At 38.0% G+C, this 22,878-nt stretch overlaps 1 protein-coding gene across 1 annotated transcript; it reads left to right on the top strand.

The window, feature by feature from the left end:
- Positions 1-453: 453 nt before the first annotated feature.
- LOC129395545 (uncharacterized) lies at positions 454-22,012 on the top strand. Its single transcript, XM_063602019.1, has 5 exons — positions 454-702; positions 1,668-2,024; positions 3,003-3,144; positions 10,580-10,794; positions 21,888-22,012. The coding sequence occupies exons 1-5, from the start codon at positions 489-491 to the stop codon at positions 22,010-22,012; spliced, it is 1,053 nt and encodes a 350-aa protein (XP_063458089.1). The 5' UTR covers positions 454-488.
- The last annotated feature ends 866 nt before the right edge of the window (positions 22,013-22,878 follow it).

A 22,878-nucleotide genomic window follows, 5' to 3' on the forward strand; every position in this document is an offset into this window, starting at 1 on the left:
GCCCCTGACTCGTTACCATTTAGCCTCTTTCTTTTATTTATATTTAATCACAAATTATGGCAGAAAACTGTAACAGCACTCCAAAAAAGGGAAAAATTATATTGCTAAAGAGTATCATCATTTTTTAACAGAAAAACTTACATTAAACTAATTCTATGTTTCAGAGAAGCCTGCATTAGTTTTTTTTAACTGAAAAATGTTAGATTTGTATTTACAGCTTTACACCACTACCTGCACTGCTACCAACTCAAAAATGCTGATTGTGACCTTAGAAGTAGCCTGCTTTGATAAGGAATTATTACAATTCTGTTTAATTCTAGAAGGCATATCCCGCAGCCATGGGAGTATTTCACAATTGTCATTAATCAAAATGTGGACAGTATGTGCTTTGTACTTTTAATAAAAGCCATATTACACACACTATATAGGCAAACATCCTTATTGGATGGAATATGATTTCAATTCTTGCCAGTGTTTTTTAATCCCTAATGAGATTTATTCCTAGCATAATTCTCTTTCTCTTGCTCTACGAAAGTTATATAATTCTTCAACATCTGTCATTTTCCTGCAAGTATAAGGTGACTGTCCAACCAATATGGCCAAAAGGTCACTCCAAGGCAGAAGCTGTTTTCTTCACTACTCCACCATGCTCTGCTCTTAAGGGGAACAGCCACAAGCCTGTTGGCTGCCTGGGCGAAGCAGGTACATTATCACCTGAAGGACTTCTACATCTAGGTCTACGGTGTCAGCAGCGCTTTGCAAACCTTGCCAAACTGTGTTTCACAAGACCGTGAAAACCAAAAGTGCCTCTCTTTCTAAGTTGTGTTATGATGGCCCAATGTGGAGGGAAGAGATGTAGGAATGAATGTGTTACTTTAAAGCCTAACAGCCTTGGGAAGATGTCCTTTGATAGCAATGTTATCCCTTTGGAAATGAAGGCAAACATTTAGATACTGCTTGTGTTTTGGGAAAGTTTGATATAATTATTTCATTTTTCCCCACCCTTTTGCTGTGTGGGTTATACTCACACACCTTCCATGCCAACCTAGCAAACCTCACATCTGTACCTTCCATCCCCTCTCCTAGCCAAAGTCCCTGTCTTGCAGTGGGAGAAACTCTTTTAAATGCACTGGATTTGGCCAGGCATAGTAGCTCATGCCTGAAATCCCAGTACTTTGAGAGGCTGAGATGGGAGAATCACTTGAGCCCTGGAGTTCCAGACCAGCATGGGCAACATAGCAAGATCTCACCTCTAAAAAAACAAAACAAAACAAAACAAAACAAAAAAACCCTTGGATTTAATAACTCTTCTAACAGCTTTAATATTTACCTTCTCACTGCAGTCAATGCTATTCTTTAAGAAATAGTTAAGTCTTGCCAGGGTCTAAACTGCTCTCCTGCTTCCATCTTCAAAAAAGCATTCTAAAAATGATCCCCAAAAGACTGGAAGGAGCATTTAGTACAAAGTTAGAGTGAGGAGATTCCTACTCAACCTATCCCCATATGTCAAAGGGGGTGATTGTCTGAACCCATGTTTAAAGAACAAGATCACGTTGCTTCTATTAATATCATCCCATAGACTGGCTGCCAAAAATTCCTACAATGGATCCCATGGGCACACCTTCTTCAGTTGCCTAATCCTGGTTTTCCTTCTTGCATTGCTGCAGGTCATGTTCTTTCTAAGGTGCTAGCTAAGCCTGAGAACCTTTCTGCTTCATTCATCTTCCAGGATGTGAACATCACCGGTCACTTTTCTTGGAAGATGGCCAAGGCCAATCTCTATGAGCCCATGACTGGGTTTCAAGTGACTTGGGCTGAGGTCACTACAGAAAGCAGACAGAACAGCCTACCCAACAGCATTATTTCACAGTCCCAGATCCTGCCTTCCGTACATCCCACCTCTTGTACTATGTCCGTGTCATTGGTATCTACTGCTCCTTTTCACTGTCCTTCAGAGGTGGCTACCTCTGTCATTCTGTGTGCTGTACTATTGAGTCTTATTTTTGCATTTTCTTCTTCTGCAAGTATTAACACAACACAAATGTGACTGCATAGCTAAGAAGTAGCATAAGCTGCCATCTAGATAAAATTTGATGGCTAGAGCTAACTCATGAAAAGACCTTACCCTATCTTGTATATAAGTGATTAAGCCATTTTCTTATATCTTTGTTAACCTCATGTCTCTCTGGTCCCAGTGGACATGGCCCGTTTGAAGTGTTGAATTGGAGAGGGCGGGAATAGCTAAAAGAAGCTTGTTGTTTGTCTGTCTTCCCCCCAACTTCAAATTTGGCTCGAGGCTGTAATGAGTTGGCCTGTCTCTCAGTCCACTTAATTCCCTGGCTTCAGAAAAAAAAAAAATCATCTGTGGGATTTTACCTTCTCTGAAAATGCCCTTAGAATAGCCAACTACCATTACAAAATCCAAAAACGGGTGGCGGGGAGGGAAAGAAACACAACTTAAATCTCAGAAGGAAAAACTCCATGGAATTAGAGAGTAGTTATCCTATAAATATACTAGGTATTATTGAGTTTTGAAAAGAATGTGTTGGCATAAAAATAAACATTTTCAGTTATGGGCATTGACAGATATTGTGTTTTAAGAAAAACAGTTGGCTCATTCACTGAAATTTGGATTATCAAGAGTTCACATCACAAGATGTACAGCTGAAGACTTTAAACCATGGGAAAGTCTTATGTTAAGGAATTAAAAAAATAAATAAAACCCCAGGAGTGAGCCCTAAGAACTGGCACCTCAGCATATTTTAACTCTGCCAAGTGTCTTAGTCTGCCAAGAATTGAGTGAGGTGCTAAGAAACCATATGGCAGAGAACCCCTACAAATGAGAAATTGTCTATAAATTAAACTATGCCTGTAGAAAGCAACCAAACTTGCCTCTGTATGATATTCTCCAGTGGGGGACAAACTGTTCTAAGCTCTCTGTGCATTGCATGTTGTCTCTGAAAGGTTGTCGGTGAGCATCCTCTTTCATATTGTCCCCTTAGGATCACTATGTCCTAACAGTACCCAATCGGAGACCATCTACTCTTTATTGACTGGAAGTGCAAGTACTAACCCCAGGAGGGGAGGGGCCTGCCACCCTCAAGATGTTCCAGATGTGGAAGCTCCCACCCTCTTCAGCACACAGTGAGTGGGGTGCCAGGGCATTAAGCCATCCTGTCAGGTCTTGTGGACATAGAGAAAAATCTTGCTGGAAAATGGAAACAAATAAATACACTATTACAGGTTTCTATGAGATAGGGAAATTGTCATCATCTGAAATTCTTTCTCCCTGTTTGTACTGACTAACTAGATTCTATTCCAGGCACCTGTAGCATAAATTGCATAGTTGATGCTTAATTTTTCTTTTTTCTCCCTCCCTTCCTCTTTCCCCATTTTCTCCCTTCTTTATTCCTCCCTTGTTTCCTTTCTCCATCCTCTCTCCCTCCCTTTTTCCTTCCCTCTCCTTTTCTCCTTTCCTCTATCCTTCATTTTTTTTCCTTCCTTGCACTTTTCCCTATATAATGCATGCTTTTTTCCTTGTCTTTTAAACCATAAGCACATATGGGAAAAAAATCTGTAGTCTCATATCAATCTGAAATATTTTTAAATCAAGATTCTCAAATATCACAATATAGGAAATAATATTTTACTAAGGAACTTATGTTCTTGTTACATAGATATTACTGTAATAAATGTCATGAATTTTCTTCATGATGTGACCCAAGTCCACCTTTTTATTGCTAAATCAAGTAAAATTTAAAAAGAAAACTGTCACCTAGATTTTCAAAACAGCCTTTTGCTGATTTTTAAATTATGTACTTCTTTTACTTTACTTTCTAGCTTAAATTTTTTAAAAAAGTGTCTGATGATTAGTGTGTGGATAAAATATTGAGAATTAGTCATAGTTTTAACTCTGTTTTTTTTAAATGATAGATTAGTATGCTTATAATTGATAACTTGTTATGCTTATAATTTGAAGAAAAACAAAAACTATCACAATGGAAGAGCTTGATAGCCTCTAAAATTTTTGTTGGATAAATGCTTTTCTGATATTCCTTCATAGAAATTCCATTTAACAGGGCTTTAAGATTCTTCTCCAGATATAGAAGATGGCCAAATAGGAACAGCTCTGGTCTACAGCTCCCAGCGTGAGAGATGCAGAAGATGGGTGATTTCTGCATTTCCATCTGAGGTACCAGGTTCATTTCACTAGGGAGTGCCAGACAGTGGGTGCAGGACAGTGGGTGCAGCACACGGTGCATGAGCCGAAGCAGGGCGAGGCATTGCCTCACTTGGGAAGTGCAAAGGGTCAGGGAGTTCCCTTTCCTAGTCAAAGAAATGGGTGACAGATGGCACCTGGAAAATTGGGTCACTCCTAGCTGAATACTGCACTTTTCCGAGGGGCTTAGGAAACAGCGCACCAGGAGATTATATCCCGCACATGGCTCAGAGGGTCCTACACCCATGAAGTCTCACTGATTGCTAGCACAGCAGTCTGAGATCAAACTGCAAGGTGGCAGCAAGGCTGGGGAGGGGTGCCTGCCATTGCCCAGGCTTGCTTTGGTAAACAAAGCAGCAGGCAACCTCGAACTGGGTGGAGTCCACCACAGTTCAAGGAGGCCTGCCTGCCTCTGTAGCCTCCACCTCTGGGGGCAGGGCACAGACAAACAAAAAGACAGAAGTAACCTCTGCAGACTTAAATGTCCCTGTCTGAAAGATTTGAAGATAGCAGTGATTCTCCCAGCACGCAGCTGGAGATCTGAGAATGGGAAGACTGCCTCCTCAAGTGGGTCCCTGACCCATGACCCCTGAGCAGCCTAACTGGGAGATATCCCCCGTTAGGGGCAGACTGACACCTCACACAGCTGGGTACTCCCCTGAGACAAAACTTCCAGAGGAACGATCAGACAGCAGCATTCACAGTTCACAAAAATCCACTGTTGTGCAGCCACCGCTGCTGATACCCAGGCAAACAGGGTCTGGAGTGGACCTCCAGCCAACTCCAACAGACCTGCAGCTGAAGATCCTGTCTGTTAGAAGGAAAACTAACAAACAGAATGGACATCCACACCAAAAACCCATCCGTACATCACCATCATCAAAGACCAAAAGTAGATAAAACCACAAAGATAGGGAAAAAACAGAGCAGAAAAACTGGAAACTCTAGAAACCAGAGCACCTCTCCTCCTCCAAAGGAATGCAGTTCCTCACCAGCAATGGAACAAAGCTGGATGGAGAATGACTTTGACCAGTTGAGAGAAGAACGCCTCAGATGATCAAACTACTCCAAGCTACAGGAGGAAATTCAAACCAAAGGCAAAGAAGTTAAAAACTTAGAAAAAAATTTAGACAAATGTATAACTAGAATAACCAATACAGAGAAGTGCTTAAAGGAGCTGACGGAGCTGAAAGCCAAGGCTTGAGAACTACGTGAAGAATGCAGAAGCCTCAGGAGACAATGTGATCAACTGGAAGAAAGGGTATCAGTGATGGAAGATGAAATGCATGAAATGAAGCGAGAAGGGAAGTTTAGAGAAAAAAGAGGAAAAAGAAACGAACAAAGCCTCCAAGAAATATGGGACTATGTGAAAAGACCAAACCTATGTCTGATTGGTGTACTTGAAAGTGACAGGGAGAATGGAACCAAGTTGGAAAACACCTTGCAGGATATTATCCAGGAGAAGTTCCCCAATCTAGCAAGGCAGGCCAACATTCAGATTCAGGAAATACAGCGAATCCCACAAAGATATTCCTTCACAAGAGCACCTCCAAGACACATAATTGTCAGATTCACCAAAGTTGAAATGAAGGAAAAAATGTTAAAGGCAGCCAGTGAGAAAGGTCAGGTTACCCACAAAGGGAAGCCCATCAGACTAACAGCAGATCTCTCAGCAGAAATTCTACAAGCCAGAAGAGAGTGGGGGCTAATATTCAACATTCTTAAAGAAAAGAATTTTCAACCCAGAATTTCATATCCAGACAAACGAACCTTCAAAAATGAAGGAGAAATAAAATACCTTACAGACAAGCAAATGCTGAGAGATTTTGTCACCACCAGGCCTGCCCTAAAAGAGCTCCTGAAGGAAGCGCTAAACATGGAAAGGAACAACCGGTACCAGCCACTGCAAAATCATGCCAAATTGTAAAGACCATCGAGGCTAGGAAGAAACTGCATCAACTAATGAGTAAAATAACCAGCTAACATCATAATGACAGGATCAAATTCATACATAACTATATTAACTTTAAATGTAAATGGACTAAATTCTCCAATTAAAAGACATAGACTGGCAAATTGGATGAAGAGTCAGGACCCATCAGTGTGCTGTATTCAGGAAACCCATCTCACGTGCAGAGACACACATAGGCTCAAAATAAAAGGATGGAGGAAGATCTACCAAGCAAATGGAAAAAAAAGGCAAGAATTGCAATCCTAGTGTCTGATAAAAGAGATTTTAAACCAACAAAGACCAAAGGAGACAAAGAAGGCCATTACATAATGGTAAAGGGATCAATTCAACAAGAAGAGCTAACTATCCTAAATATATATGCACCCAATACAGGAGCACCAAGATTCATAAAGGAAGTCCTGCGTGACCTACAAAGAGACTTAGACTCCCACACAATAATAATGGGAGACTTTAACACCCCACTGTCAACATCAGACAGATCAACGAGACAGAAAGTTAACAAGGGTACCCAGGAATTGAACTCAGCTCTGCACCAAGAGGACCTAATAGACATCTACAGAACTCTCCACCCCAAATCAACAGAATATACATTTTTTTCAACACCACATCACACCTATTCCAAAATTGACCACATACTTGGAAGTAAAGCTCTCCTCAGCAAATGTAAAAGAAAAGAAATTATAACAAACTGTCTCTCAGACCACAGTGCAATCAAACTAGAACTCAGGATTAAGAAACTCACTCAAAACGGCTCAACTACATGGAAACTGAACAACCTGCTCCTGAATGACTACTGGGTACATAATGAAAAGAAGGCAGAAAGAAAGATGTTCTTTGAAACCAACCAAAACAAAGACACACATACCAGAATCTCTGCAACACATTCAAAGCAGTGTGTGGAGGAAAATTTATGGCACTAAATGCCTGCAAGAGAAAGCAGGAAAGATCCAAAATTGACACCCTAATGTCACAATTAAAAGAACTAGAAAAGCAAGAGCAAACACATTCAAAAGCTAGCAGAAGGCAAGAAATAACTGAAATCAGAGCAGAACGGAAGGAAATAGAGACAAAAAAAACCCTTCAAAAATTAATGAATCCAGGAGCTGGTTTTTTGAAAGGATCAACCAAATTGATAGACCGCTAGCAAGACTAATAAAGAGGAAAAGAGAGAAGAATCAAATAGATGCAATAAAAAATGATAAAAGGCATATCACCACTGATCCGACAGAAATACAAACTACCTTCAGAGAATACCACAAACACCTCTATGCAAATAAACTAGAGAATCTAGAAGAAATGGGTAAATTCCTGGACACATACACCCTCACAAGACTAAACCAGGAAGAAGTTGAATCTCTGAATACACCAATAACAGGCTCTGAAATTGGGGCTATAATCAATAGCTTAGCAATCAAAAAGAGTCCAGGACCAGATGGATTCACAGCCCAATTCTACCAGAGGTACAAGGAGGAACTGGTACCATTCCTTCTGAAACTATTTCAATCAATAGAAAAAGAGGGAATCCTCCCTAACTCATTTTATGAGGCCAGCATCATCCTGATGCCAAAGCTGGGCACAGACACAACCAAAAAAGAGAATTTTAGACCAATATCCTTGATGAACATTGATGCAAAAATCCTCAATAAAATACTGGCAAACCGAATCCAGCAGCACATCAGAAAGCTTATCCACCATGATCAAGCGGGCTTCATCCCTGGGATGCAAGGCTCGCTCAATATATGCAAATCAATAAATGTAATCCAGCATATAAACAGAACCAAAGACAAAAACCACAAGATTATCTCAATAGATGCAGAAAAGGCCTGTGACAAAATTCAACAACGCTTCATGCTAAAAATTCTCAATAAATTAGGTATTGATGGGAAGTATCTCAAAATAATAAGAGCTATCTATGACAAATCCACAGCTAATATCATACTGAATGGGCAAAAACTGGAAGGATTCCCTTTGAAAACTGGCACAAGACAGGGATGCCCTCTTTCACCACTCCTATTCAACATAGTGTTGGAAGTTCTGGCCAGGGCAATTAGGCAGGGGAAGGAAATAAAGGGTATTCAATTAGGAAAAGAGGAAGTCAAATTGTCCCTGTGTGCAGATGAAATGATTGTGTATCTAGAAAACCCCATTGTCTGAGCCCAAAATCTCCTTAAGCTGATAAGCAACTTCAGCAAAGTCTCAGGATACAAAATCGATGTACAAAAATCACAAGCATTCTTATACACCAACAACAGACAGAGAGCCAAATCATGAGTGAACTCCCATTCACAATTGCTTCAAAGAGAATAAAATACCTACGAATCCACCTGACAAGGGACGTGAAGGACCTCTTCAAGGAGAACTACAAACTACTGCTCAATGAAATAAAAGAGGATACAAACAAATGCAAGAACATTCCATGCTCATGCATAGGAAGAATCAGTATTGTGAAAATGGCCATACTGCCCAAGGTAATTTATAGATTCAATGCCATCCCCATCAAGCTGCCAATGACTTTCTTCACAGAATTGGAAAAAACTACTTTAAAGTTCATATGTAACCAGAAAAGAGCCCACATCACCAAGTCAATCCTAAGTCAAAAGAACAAAGCTGGAAGCATCACGCTACCTGACTTCAACCTATACTACAAGGCTACAGTATCCAAAACAGCATGGTACTGCTACCAAAACAGAGATATAGATCAATGGAACAGAACAGAGCCCTCAGAAATAACACTGCATATCTACAACTATCTGATCTTTGACAAACCTGAGAAAAACAAGCAATGGGGAAAGGATTCCCTATTTAATAAATGGTGCTGGGAAAACTGGCTAGCCATATGTAGAAAGCTGAAACTGGATCCCTTCCTTACACTTTATACAAAAATTAATTCAAGATGGATTAAAGACTTAAACGTTAGTCCTAAAACCATCAAAACCCTAGAAGAAAACTTAGACATTACCATTCAAGACATAGGCATGGGCAAGGACTTCATGTCTAAAACACCAAAAGCAATGGCAACAAAAGCAAAATTTGGAAATGGGATCTAATTAAACTAAAGAGCTTCTGCACAGCAAAATAAACTACCATCAGAGTGAACAGGTAACCTACAAAATGGGAGAACATTTTCACAACCTACTCATCTGACAAAGGGCTAACATCCAGAATCTACAATGAACTCAAACAAATTTACAAGAAAAAAACAAACAACCCCATCAAAAAGTGGGCAAAGGACATGAACAGACACTTCTCAAAATAAGACATTTATGCAGCCAAAAAACACATAAAAAATGCTCACCATCACTGGCCATCAGAGAAATGCAAATCAAAACCACAATGCGATACCATCTCACACCAGTTAGAATGGCAATCATTAAAAAGTCAGGAAACAACAGGTGCTGGAGAGGATGTGGAGAAATAGGAACACTTTTACACTGTTGGTGGGACTGTAAACTAGTTCAACCGTTGTGGAAGTCAGTGTGGCAATTCCTCAGGAATCTAGAACTAGAAATACCATTTGACCCAGCCATCCCATTACTGGGTATATACCCAAAGGACTTTAAATCATGCTGCTATAAAGACACATGCACACATATGTTTATTGTGGCACTATTCACAATAGCAAAGACTTGGAACCAACCCACATGTCCAACCATGATAGACTGGATTAACAAAATGTGGCACACATACACCATGGAATACTATGCCATAAAAATGATGAGTTCATGTCCTTTGTAGGGACATGGATGAAATTGGAAATCATTATTCTCAGTAAACTATCGCAAGAACAAAAAACCAAACACCGCATGTTCTCACTCATAGGTGGGAATTGAACAGTGAGATCAGATGGACACAGGAAGGGGAACATCACACTCTGGGGACTGTGGTGGGGTGGGGGGAGGGGAGAGAGATAGCATTAGGTGATATACCTAATGCTGAATGATGAGTTAATGGGTGCAGCACACCAGCATGGCACATGTATACATATGTAACTAACCTGCACATTGTGCACATGTACCCTAAAACTTAAAGTATAATAATAAGAAAATTAAAAAAAAGAAATTCTATTTAACAGAAGTATTTGATAACTTTTAAAACTTGTTTGAGCAAATAAAAAAGGATTATGGTTCGATTGGATAAGTGTGAGCTTAAGGAAAGGAGCTTTTCTTTTTCTTGTTATTTTATGGTTTGGGAAGGCATCAAAGAAGAAGAGAAAAACAGGAAAAGGAGAGAAGGAGTCTGGTTGTACACTCAGATTGGTAATAGGAAAGACATGGTCATAGGAAGGAACATTTGCCAGGGTCTCGTGCTTTTTCTACAAATAAAAGTAATTCTGTCATTTATTTGATACATATAAATGGATGTGACTGACATATTCTGTCACTTTTTAGGATCTCATCTTATGCGTCATCATCCACATCATTACAAGCCTTCTCCAGAAAGATACTAAACAGTTCAAAAAGATTTTTAAAAATTGCACAGATGTGTAAGCTTGTTGAACTTCGGCCACAAGACATGCACACTTCCAGAGGCAGTGGTAACTGCTCAGAGGCCCGGACTCTCCTATGTGACTTTAGTGCAGGAAGAACTTCTGTCAATCACGGACGTATCTGGAGACAAGTGAGAAACAGTAGATTGGTGAAGACAGACACCAGTTCCCTACAAACATGGAGAAAATGAAGAATAGGCCTTTTTAATGCTAAATTTTGTTTTCATGTATGGTGTCGCTCATTTCTATTGAATTACAACAGAGCTCAGTTTTCCCTGAATTTGGAGCACCAAATTCTGCCCCAAAAAGTAGAGTAACAAATACACAATTCACACATAACACTAAGCATAAATCTAATCAAAAAAATATATTTTTGACTAAATTATTGATTCGATATGAAAAATCAACTAAGATTACACAGCTTTGTTTATTTGAATCTTTCCTAAGATCATTTTTATCCTGGGTGATTTTTAAATGAAAATGTGTAATCTAAAATATACCAGCGAATTTACATCTAAAAATGCTCCTACTTTAAGTACCTTATGCTGCTCTTTATGCAAAGGTAAATCAAAGTTCCCTCTAAAAATTATGATTTACAAAAGACACCCAAGCCAGAGGAACTCAATGAAATAAGCTGCTAATCAGATTTTACCTTGGAGAAATGAAAATTATTTCTTGGGGATGCCTTTTAATATTTGATTCCATTATGTGAGAGATTTTCCTGATATGTTATCTTATTTATATTTTCCCTTATTTTCCTCAATGCGGCCAATAGCTTTTGCTGCACTTTTGTTTCACCATCTGAAAATTCACAAAACTTCTTGCTTCAAATGAAAAAATCCCAACTATTGAGCATGTTTAAATCTTTGCAGAGATTTGCCTTTTCTTAATCAAAGAAAGTTCTTTGTGTGCTAGAATATTGTTGGTAATGTTTAAAAAAGGCCTTTGATTGATAGAGAAGGACAGTTATTTGCATTTAATTCACCCATATGCTTTCAAATCTATTATATCTTACTTTTTGGAAATTTTTTATGCTACAGATTAGTGCCTTGTAGCACAAACTTAAGTCAAAACATGTTATCAATATAGACTGTTGCAGTGTATATTATAACAAACTAAAATGCAGAGAAGTTTAATTTAATACTGTTTTTTTTCTTGAAGGAATACTCACATACATGGTTTGAAATGTGCATAGATATGCATGTCTATATAATTATAAATGCATGTGTATATATATGCAAATATATGTACATATACATGTATATACACACAGACACATGCATATACATGAATATACCTTGAGCAAGAATCCCTGCAGAAATCGTTTTCATAGCTCACCAATGGTGAGTAAAGATACAGCTCTTTTAAAGGTTATAAGGATAATATATTTTCCCCATCAATGCTGATTCTGAGAAAAGAGCAATTTATCAAAATTGAACACTATAAAAGAAAGATGTCCACATGTCTTTACCTACATAAGTAAAACAGGAAGAAAATCAGTAACATTATCCTTAGATTTTGACAATGGTACTTGCTTCTTGTTGTTTTATTGTTTCCTGAATTCATGCAGATGCCTGGCCATTCCTGGGAAGAGTGGATAACCCAGAAGTCACTGTACTCCACAGAGCCTCACTGCAGTGTCTAAAAGCAGATGCAAATTAAAATGCAGGGAAAATAACTTTTCTGATGTTGATGCATGTCTTTAGGAAACACATTTATAAACATGGATACCTGATAATAGATATTGAAACCCATTTCCTGTGTGTTAAATTATTTAAAAAGTGAATATTCCAGGAATGTTTTGCAGCTTTGTACAAGTAACATAAATTGGACACCTCAGAATGAAAGTTCATGTTGGTTCTGAATGGTTCGCTGCAGCTCCTGTCACAAGCTGGGATGGATTTATCACATTGAGTTATGAAATTACCTGGTTCTAAGAATTTTTGAGTGGCAAAAATAGAAAACAGTCTTCATTTGAAAACATCCCTAAGCTTGAATGAATGGATACCATAGATAGCTTCTCTAAAACCATGTTTTATTCTGGTGTCATTACCAGCACCTGAATTTCAAGTTCTTAAAATTTCAAAAATTAAAATTTTTCATTATTGGCTATCCATTGATCTTTTGCATGAACTTGTCATGAACAAATCCAAATGTTTATGCCAGCAAATTTCTGTACTATTACATAGTTAAAAATGCTGGGAGTCTATACATAGATACAAAATATTATTAAATTATTACATAAGTATAATTTTATAAATTTAATCATGCTTCTTTTGTCTGGGTAATAGACATTGGACAGATATTTTTAGTTCAGATGGTGATTCTGAAGCTTACATCTCCCTTAAAAGAATCTAAAGCATCTCTTATGGGCTTCTAATTTTGATATAAATAAATAATTTAAATTTTATTGGTGTTATTGGAAGAAAAATGCTATTAATAGGCTAGTAAACAATGTGTTTCTCTTATGGATTTTAATAAGCTCCAGTATTGTTCAAATGATCAAAAATATAGTTACAATTTTTTGAATTTTAAAAATGTGATGGCTCTAATAAAGGATAAAATCTATGCTTTTTAACAAACATAGTTTTGGTGCCTAATTCTGTAATATATTTTATTGAAATTAGATTCATTTCTCTAATGTGAGAAAAATATATCCAGTAATAGTATTGACTGTTTAAAAAATTGAGCTCATCAAAAATATTGTCATCAAATACAGGTGGTTAATTTGATATACATTGCAGTTACATGCATTATTTTTATTTACAACATTTGCTCCTTAATGATGAATTTATCTGTGTTACCCTGTTTTTCTACCTGGAACTCCATAGAATGATGTTTGCAAACCAACATGTGCTCTTTTCAGTCATTCACTGTTTTAATATGAAATAGTAGAGAAGATAAGGTTTATGGCAGTAATTTTTTGTAATGTGTATTAAACGAAGTTCAAAGATTAGAAATACTTCTGTGTCCTGAAAATCTTAGATACATAGCTGACTGTATACAGAGGTTCATCTCAACCTCAACACTGTTGAGTTTTGGGGCTGGATAGTTCTCTGTTGTGGGGGTTTGTCTTGTGCACTGTAGGTTTTTAGTAGCATCCACACTTTCTCCTCACCAGATGCCAGTTGCACCCTCCCCCAAGTTGAGACAACCAAAAATGTCTCCAGATATTGCCAGCTACCCCTTGAGGGATGGTACCTCTGGTTGAGAACCATTGCTAGAGAATGATCTTTACTGAATAGATGAGAATTTGCCCTTTATAAGAAACCCAGTAAATTTCTAGAGCAAGTCCCAAAAACTAAGGGACAGCTAAGAAGTTATTATGGTTGACTTCAAAAGCCTCAACTGTGTCTTTTATGTCCACTAAACAACTTAATTAAAAGATGGAATTTTGACTCGTGTCTGTATCATACAAGTACAAATAGTAATTTTGCCCTATGTATGTGTAAATGTTATTTGTGATATTGTCTTATTTATTTAATGCCCTTTCTTATGCCATGGGTTTTCAAGTTTACTCATTTCTATGGTTGCAAATAACTCTAAAACTTATTATATAAACTTTCATATTATAGGCAGAACACAATGGCTAAATATCTGTTTCATGTACTTCAAAGTTTATTATAAGATATAAACAGATATATAAAGATGTTGACTCTTACCTGTGATTTTGCATGGCCAGACTCGGTGTCAGGTACAGAGAGGATCGTCATGACTGTCTTACCTCTACTGAATATTTTAGCAAGTTATATGATTTACGGAGTGATTAACAGAGGTCTATATAAAGTTACTTTTCCCCTTTACTTAATTATATTGTAGTGTGCAGATAACAAAACTGCTACCTTCTCATCCAAGTGGTCTGTAGAATTCATGTTCCTTACAGTGGTCATTTAAAGTCAATATTTATTTATGTATGTAATAAAAAAGTTGGATTTTTGTGTATGTCTGTCATGTTATTTAGAGAGAAGTAATCTTGTAAAAATGTTTTGTGAAAAACAAAAAAATTGTAAATAGTCTTGATATTCTGTGACTCATTATTTTTATGTTAGAGTTTGTACAAACTGGTTCAATAATAAAGTATCCATAAACCAGACCAAGGAGTCGACTCATTTATTTCTTAAAGAAACATTTTTGCTGGGCAAGTGGCATGTACCTGTAGTCTCAGCTACTCAGGAGACTGAATTTGAAGGATCACTTGAGTCCTGAATGTTTGAGACCAGCCTGGGCAACATAGCAAGGCCCTGTCTCCAAACTTAAAGAAAAGAAACTTTATTGAATTTAAGAAGAAAAATGGACAGTTCCTGCTGCCAAGGAGATTCAAAAGCTCTCTTTCTATGTCAGTGTTAATGGAATTTGAGGTCTGGTAAATGTTAACAAGACAGCACTTCATCCTAATGAAAGTATATTGGAGTTTGACAACCAACACTTTAGATTTCTATCATCATGTTTACAATTGTAACTCCTGATGGTTTCAGTGGTATATTAAGTCAAGGATATACAATTTTAAGCTGTTTTTCTTTTGCCACCAATATTTACTCCTAAAATTGTAGATATATGCAATGCCAATAAGCATTCACCTGTATTTCAATACTACTCAATTGTTTTTCAATACTACGTACTACACTATAAGCTGGGGCTGCTGACCCAGAGATCGGGCTTGAAGTTTGCAATAAGAATCCAACTTCCTTCACATTCTTTTACTTCTTGAGCTACACCACAGGGTAAGCAGGTTCTTAGGGCCAGTGGAGTGTCTTGGTAAGGACTGAAAACCCAAGAAATATTTTTAGTATTGTTTCCATTGGGGAGGTATTTTTTTACACAAATGAGTCCTGAGAATACAGCTTTGTTGTAAATTGGAGGCAACTTTTACATATACCACCCATTGACAGAGCATGGTATCAAAGGAGGAAAAGCTGTAGGGGGATACAAGAAAAATTTAAAAAAGAGTAAGAGGCCAAGCATGATGGCTCACACCTGCAATCCCAGCACTTTGGGAGGCTGAGGTGGGAGGATCACTTGGTGCCTGCCTGGGCAGCATAAAGAGACCCCACCTCTGCAAAAAAAAAAAAAAATGGCAAATTAGCTGGACATGGTAGTGCACACCTGTAGTCCCAGCTACTTGGGTGGCTGAGGAAGGAGAATCACTTGAGCTCATGAGGTATTGGCTGCAGTGAGCTATGATCACATGATTGAGCTCCAGCCTGGATGACAAAATGAGACCCTGTCTAAAAAAAAATAAAAATAAAAATAGTGCCTTCTCTTGTGCAGAAACACAGAAAGTGCACCTGCCTATCCTTTCTCTGCCTTGGTATTCCCACCTAATAAGGATTTTGCCACTCACTTCATGGTTACTGTGAAGATGGTCATGTAACAGTGCTTGGAAAAATCCAAGTTGTGTGTGTGTGTGTGTGTGTGTGTGTGTGTGTGTGTCTAAAAATGTCAGATGGAAGACACCAAAAGCAATCACAACAAAAGTAAAAGTTGGCAAATAGGATCTAATTAAACTTAAGAGCTTCTTCATAGCAAAAGAAACTGCCAACATAGTAAATAGACAAACTAGAGAATAGGAGAAAATATTTGCAACTTATGCATCTAACAACGGTCTTATACCCAGCATCCAGCACCGATAAGGAACTTAAACAAACATACAAGAAAAAAATCTCATTAAAGAGTGGGCAAAGGACATGAACAGACACTTTTCAAAAGAAGACATACATGTGGCCAACAAGCATATAAAACAAAGCCCAATATCACTGATCATTAGAGAAATGCAAATCCAAACCTCAATGAAAGATCACCTCACACCAGGCAGAATGGGTGTTTTATTAAAAAGAAAAAAACAACAGGTACTGGCAAGGCTGCAGAGAAAAGGGAATACTTATACACTGTTGGTGGGGGTGTAAATTAGTTCAACCATTGTGAACAGCAGTGTGGCAATTCCTCAAAGAGCTAAAAACAGAAATACCATTTGACCCAGCAATCCCATTACTGGATATATTCCCAAAGAAATATACATCATTCTACCATAAAGACACATGCATGCAAATGTTCATTGCAGCACTATTCACAATCACAAAAACATAGAATCAACCTAAATGCTCATCACTGGTAGACTGTATAAAGAAAATATGGTACATACACACCATGGAATACTATACAGCTACAAAAAAGGAAAAAGATAGTCTCCTTTGCAGGAACATAGATGGAGCTGGAGGCCATCATCCTTAGGAAACCAACACAGGAACAGAAAAGCCAATACCACATGTTCTCACTTATAAGTGGGAGCTAAATGATGAGAACACATGAACACAAAGAGAGGAACAACAGATACTGGGACCTACTTGAGGATGGAAGGTGGGAGGAGGGAGAGGATCAGGAAAAAATAACTAATGAGTACTAGGCTTAGTACATAGGTGATGGAATAATCTGTACAACAAACCTCTGTGACAAGAGTTTACCCATATAACATACTTGCATATGTACCCCTGAACCTAAAATAAAACTTAAAAGAAGAAAAAGAAAATGGAATTAATCAGATAAAAAAATTAAAATGCCAAATCACTAAGGTGGGGAGTGGAAGGTTTGTAATCCCTAAAACAATTTAGAGCAACTAATAGAAAATTGAGTTGGTTGTATTTGTACCAACACTTCTTGATATTCAGTCCCTGGCAGTGACGGAATGAAATTTAGAATAAGATGAGGAAAGTGAGTAGTTTATGTAAGATCTGTGTAATAGAAGGTTCTAATCTACACAGAACACAGTAAGAAGAATTTGCAAAAGCAAAATCTGAGAATGGAAACAAAATAGAATGAAGAGGACATTTAGAAAGTAAGGCAAAGAAAGAATAAGATAAGGGTGGGGAGAGAAGGAGAGACCGTGAAACCAAAGACATAAGTACTGAAGACTACAATTCTTTTGCATCATAACTAAGGGCCAGAGGTCTGATTTAGATGCCACAGCAAATTTTGAAATGGGAACACTGTAGAGTAAATGTTACTGAGTAAATTTTACATATATTCTATGTATGAAATTGAAGTAGTTGGGAGAACTAGAACTGATAAGGAACAATGTGGAGTCCAGGGCTCCCTGTGTTTTGTGAAATTTAAATTCAAATCCAAGCCCTATGTCGTTTGCCAGTCTTCTTTAAAGGAGTCTCTCCCTCTCTCTCTCTCTCTTTTTTTTTTTTTACTTTGTATTTTGAGAATATTGTAGACTCACATGCAATTGTAAGAAATAATAGAGATTATGAATTATCCTGAACACTTCATTTAGTTTCCCACAATGGTGACATCTTTCAAAACTACAGTATAGTATCACAACCAGGAAATTGACATTGATACAAACCATATCCTTTATTCAGATCTCATAGGTTTGATATACACACAGTATTGTGTGTGTAGGTGTTTGCATGTACCTGGTTCTATTCAATTTTACACGCAAATTATTTGCAATCTGTTTACACAAATGAGTCATTGTGTTTTAAGTAGATAAACCTCTAAGGGACACAGAATGACTTAAATAAATTAGTTTTCAGGAGGTATGGCATATTTTTGCACATTTCCCCAGGGCTAAGTGCAACTTACTTTGTGCTGATTTTAATTTTAACATTCTAGGAATGATCTACTCAATATGCATGTGATGCCATCTTCAATTTCTGTCAGTGAATTGTTTTCATAAAGTGGCCGAGCACGTAACAAGTCTGTTTAGAAAAATCCATCTTGTCCAAGGAAACAAGATGTTTGAATATGTGAAATCTATAGATTTGAAAAATGAGTTCACCGAGAGAAATCCTGGTGCACATTTGTAGTCTAGACATGGATTTGAGAAAAGAAAAAGAACAGTGAAATCCTTTATTGGTTAGCAAACTAAAGATTGCCCAAAGTAGAAAGAATAATCGAGTTTCAGATTAAGGTAATACTTAAAGATTGAGTTTTGCACAATTGACTCTGATTATTAGCATGACTGTGACCCTGGGTCAGAGGCTTTCAAAACTGGCTGCCTAATAGAACTCCCAGGGGAGATTTTAAGAAGTCCAGTGTCCTCTGGCACCTAAAGATCAGGAAAGAAGTACGGACATTGCACACTAGTGCTAGTTTAAAGGGTCCCCAGGTGATTCTAATACGTGCCCAGTGCCGCAAACTACTCTTCCAGACCATGAGAAGCTATTGAATGATAAATGTTAGAAACATTCCTACTGCAGAGCTGAAGAAGCAAAAAGTCATATTGAAGCATCGCATTTTTATCTCAGTGCACAAGAATATACTGAAGTTTTTCTCCTCAAATTCCCTGGATTAAGTTATATATAAAGACGTAGATGCAGACATGAAAATGCATGCAAATACATACACATGTAGATAAATATAGATAAAGCTATCAAAGGCATCTTCCTTTCAATCTTCTTTTGAGTATAATTCAGAATTTATCCTGAGAAATACTGATAAAATATAGGGCTAGGCAAATATAATTTGGGATGCTGTAGAGTGTTATTAGTAGAAACGACTTCTCTTTTCTGAGCCTTGTGAAATAGCTTTCAAGGGGCAGCTGGTAGTGATTTAAGGGCAGTCACAGAGACAGCCAATTAGCATTAATCAGTCATTATACTTACAGCATCAGACTATCATGCAATACAAAACAGATGCCGACTTGACCTTTTCATCCCCTGTATTTCCTTCCCCATCTCAAACAGCAGCCAATCTTATGCAATTGGCTTCATTATGAATAATGGGAAGCATCTTACATTCCTTTGTAGGGTGGTCCACCTCAGTATGGCATAGGATGGTTCACAAGGCCCTGCCTTTAGCTTTTTGTAGTTTACTTGAGAGACCACTAATAGAATTAACCTCTACAGCTAATATTTACTGAGGAACCACTAATTGTAAGGTACCCTAAGTTTATTACTGACATTCTTTCATTCATTTCTACAGCCACCCTATGACTGGCCATATTTTAAAGCTGAGGACAGTGAGGCAAAGATCATTTAAACCAATAGCCCAGGCTGGTTGTGGTGGCTCATGCCTGTAATCCCAGACTTTTGGGAGGCCAAGGCAGGTGGATCACCTGAGGTCGGGGGTTCGAGACCAGCCTGGCCAACATGGCGAAACACCCTCTCTACTAAAAATACAAAAATTAGCCGGGCATAGTGGCATGGCCTGTAATCCCAGTTACTAGGGAAGCAGAGGCAGGAGAATCCCTTGAACCCAGGAGGCAGAGGTTGCAGTGAGCCAAGATTGCACCACTGCAGACTGGGTGACAGAGCGAGACTCCATCAAAACAAAACAAAACAAAACAAAACAAAACAAAAAACACAGTAGCCCAAAGTCATATAGCTACCTAGTGGCAGAGCCTGAAAATAAGCCCAGGCCATTGAGTTCCGGTGTCCTTGTAGTTAACTGTTAATCTTTTCTGCCTGTCAGACTGTCCTCCAATAAGGGCAAGTAGCAAAAGATACTACATAGTTTGTAGCAAGTAAGCACATGGTTTTATATATGTGTATATAAATGTATGGGTAAATATGCATATGTGTATGAAATATTCTGTATACATGCATAGATGATATATGTGTGAAATATGCTGTACTTCTGCATGAAATACTATTTATATGCAGAGTACTATGTATTATATATATGCATGAGATACTATATATATTAGAATATTATATATCATAAAATATGTATGTGTGTATAAATACTGTGTATATATGTATGGAATACTATGCATATAAGTATGAAATTTGATATACATATGAAATGTATATGATAGTAAATGTATAGGATACTAAATATATTATCTATGTAGAGGTGGAGAGTGAGTTAAATGTCAATGTGACTTGATATTTTTGAGGTGTTTTTGGTTCTGTTTTGTTTTTGTTTTTTGAGCTACACTTTACTGATTCCATCAGAATCTGAACAGCGGGATGTTCTGAAAGATTTTGAATTGATTCTAATATGCAGCTGGAGAGACAATCACTACCATGTGTTTTTGTCCAGACTCTCCATGCAGAACTGACGAACTGCAATTTGGCTGCACCTAACTTTCTTGCAAGACTCCTTAGGTTTGACCACTGGCATGTATGTTAAAGAATATAGCTAACCCTGAAGTTCTTTTACAAAAGCTATTCCTTTTTCTCTCTTCTCTTCCTTCTCTAGGTAATGGGATAATTTATAAACATTTTCTTTTTACAAAGAAAGTTAAATGTACTTTTTAATTTCAGAGTACATTTTGAAAACATCAGGAGACACATTTTTCAGGACTTTGTCAAAGGCTTGACAACAATTATTCTATATAGTCATCAGTTTTGTTTGCAGCGATTCACCACCCTGGGGTTTGCAAATATTGGCAATTTTCCCATGTGTGATAACTGCCAGGCAAATAGCCAACTGCATGATGAATTTGTAATGCTAAATGTTTTAAGAAGATAATTAAAAAGAAACCCCTTTTGCAGGTTTGCTATGATGAAATATTCCAGGTTTTGATAAAATAAAAGTGGTGAGGTTAGATTTGGCTCAATCCCATGCTTCTGAGTGCAAAATGTCTGCCAAGTCAAATTAGGCTACAAATTGAAAACGCATGTTGTGGGTATTTTTCATGGGCAAATGTTTCCCAATATTCTTACCATATTTCGTATAGAAATAAGTGATTATCGAATGAACTATCTCAAATGTGAAATATATATATATATAATTATTCTCAACATAAGAAATGTTTATTGACTGAGTAGTTTGAAGACATGCTATTATTGCTTTTCCACATGAAGATAATTTTCTGTTTCCCCCAATTAATCTCATGCCATGGTTTAAGACGATAATTATTTACTACTAAAGAATTCCCAAAGGTAGTCAGGTTAGAAGTAAGTGTTGATAAAAGGCACCCCAGTATTCCCATAACAGCCATGCAAAGCATTTTCATGCCTTCCTTATTATCAAATCCACTTACCACACCTCCTTCAACCAAAACCTCTGGGTTTGTGACTCTGGTTCCAAGCTTGAGAGAAGATGTCAATGAGTTGTCATGCGCCACCCGACATTATCAAAGAGACTTTCCCCTAGCATTCTAACAGAAGTTTTACCACACCCAAGTCAAAGCCCAATTCTGTGCACATGCCAGGATTTGCAAATCCCAGCCCTACAGCTGTCTCCAAAGTGCAGGTGTGGGTGCTTCACCACTGTGCAGATAGCGACGTCTTTGTACCTTCATCTCTGTTCCTTTACAGGTGCTGTATTGTCATTTGGACAGATGTCAGCTTTCTCTAGCAAGGCCCAAAGCCAAAACATCAGCTTCATTCAGTTGCTGACAACCCCAGCACCTATGCTAAGTGAAGAAGATGCTGAGGAGTAGCACAGGGAGTGCATTATGAGTCCTGCCAAGGTGCTTGGCATCTCACAGAGGCCAAAAGCAACCCCACTGTGTAACATGAGAACAGTTTTAATCAACATACATTTTACAGTACCAAAAACACAATGGAGAACTTGAAATGAGTGTTTTAGGGAGATGGATGACATCTCCTGGAAGTCTCTGTTGAGTCTATACAGAGTTTTTCACATTAGTTTTTCACTGGCTTAAGAAATCATTTGCTAGGCTTGCTTTTTGTTGTAGGGTTATTGTCTTTTCTCCCCCCGCAACCCCCCACAGGACATTTAGGACTTGGCTCCAAGGGAGCTCTCTTGATGTGTATCTAGGATCCTTAGGCTGGGAGCCTTTAGTCACAGGAAACAAAGCCTGGGCTTTGGGGCTAGGAGTGGGCCTTCCTCTCACTTCTGCCATAAGGGAGGAGACTTATCTGAGTTCATAGCAAAGCTTTGCCAACCTAGAGATGCACTTAGGGCCGACTGCTGTTGAAGAAAAGAGTCCAGCTCTGTAAAATATTTGAAGAAATTTAATCTGAACCAAATATGAGTGACCAAGGTCTATGACACAGCCCTCAGGAGACCCTGAGAACACCTGCCCAAGGTGGTCAGGCCACAACTATACAACTAGGTTTTATGCATTTTAGGGGGACATAAGAGATAAATCAATCCATGTAAGATGTACTTTGTTTCCATTTGGAAAGGTGGGACAAGTGGAAGTGGAGGGTCAGGAGTGTGTCCAAGTTATAGGCAGATGCAAAGATTTTCTGACTGGCAATTGGTTAAAAGAGTTTGTCTAAAGACCTGGAATCAATAGAAAGAAAATGTCAGGGTTAAGACAAGAGGCGGCAGTGAGCT

The sequence above is a fragment of the Pan paniscus genome, chromosome Y (genome assembly GCF_029289425.2).
Source record: "Pan paniscus chromosome Y, NHGRI_mPanPan1-v2.0_pri, whole genome shotgun sequence".
Classification (NCBI taxonomy): domain Eukaryota; kingdom Metazoa; phylum Chordata; class Mammalia; order Primates; family Hominidae; genus Pan; species Pan paniscus.

What these genes read in the sequence shown, in the direction of transcription:
- LOC129395545 (XM_063602019.1), top strand. Translation starts at nt 489, where the DNA reads ATGAGATTTATTCCTAGCATAATTCTCTTTCTCTTGCTCTACGAAAGT. An exon ending in TGCATTTTCTTCTTCTGCAA is followed by an intron (nt 2,025 to 3,002) that starts GTATTAACACAA and finishes TTGTCCCCTTAG; the next exon opens with GATCACTATGTCCTAACAGT. An exon ending in CCCACCCTCTTCAGCACACA is followed by an intron (nt 3,145 to 10,579) that starts GTGAGTGGGGTG and finishes GTCACTTTTTAG; the next exon opens with GATCTCATCTTATGCGTCAT.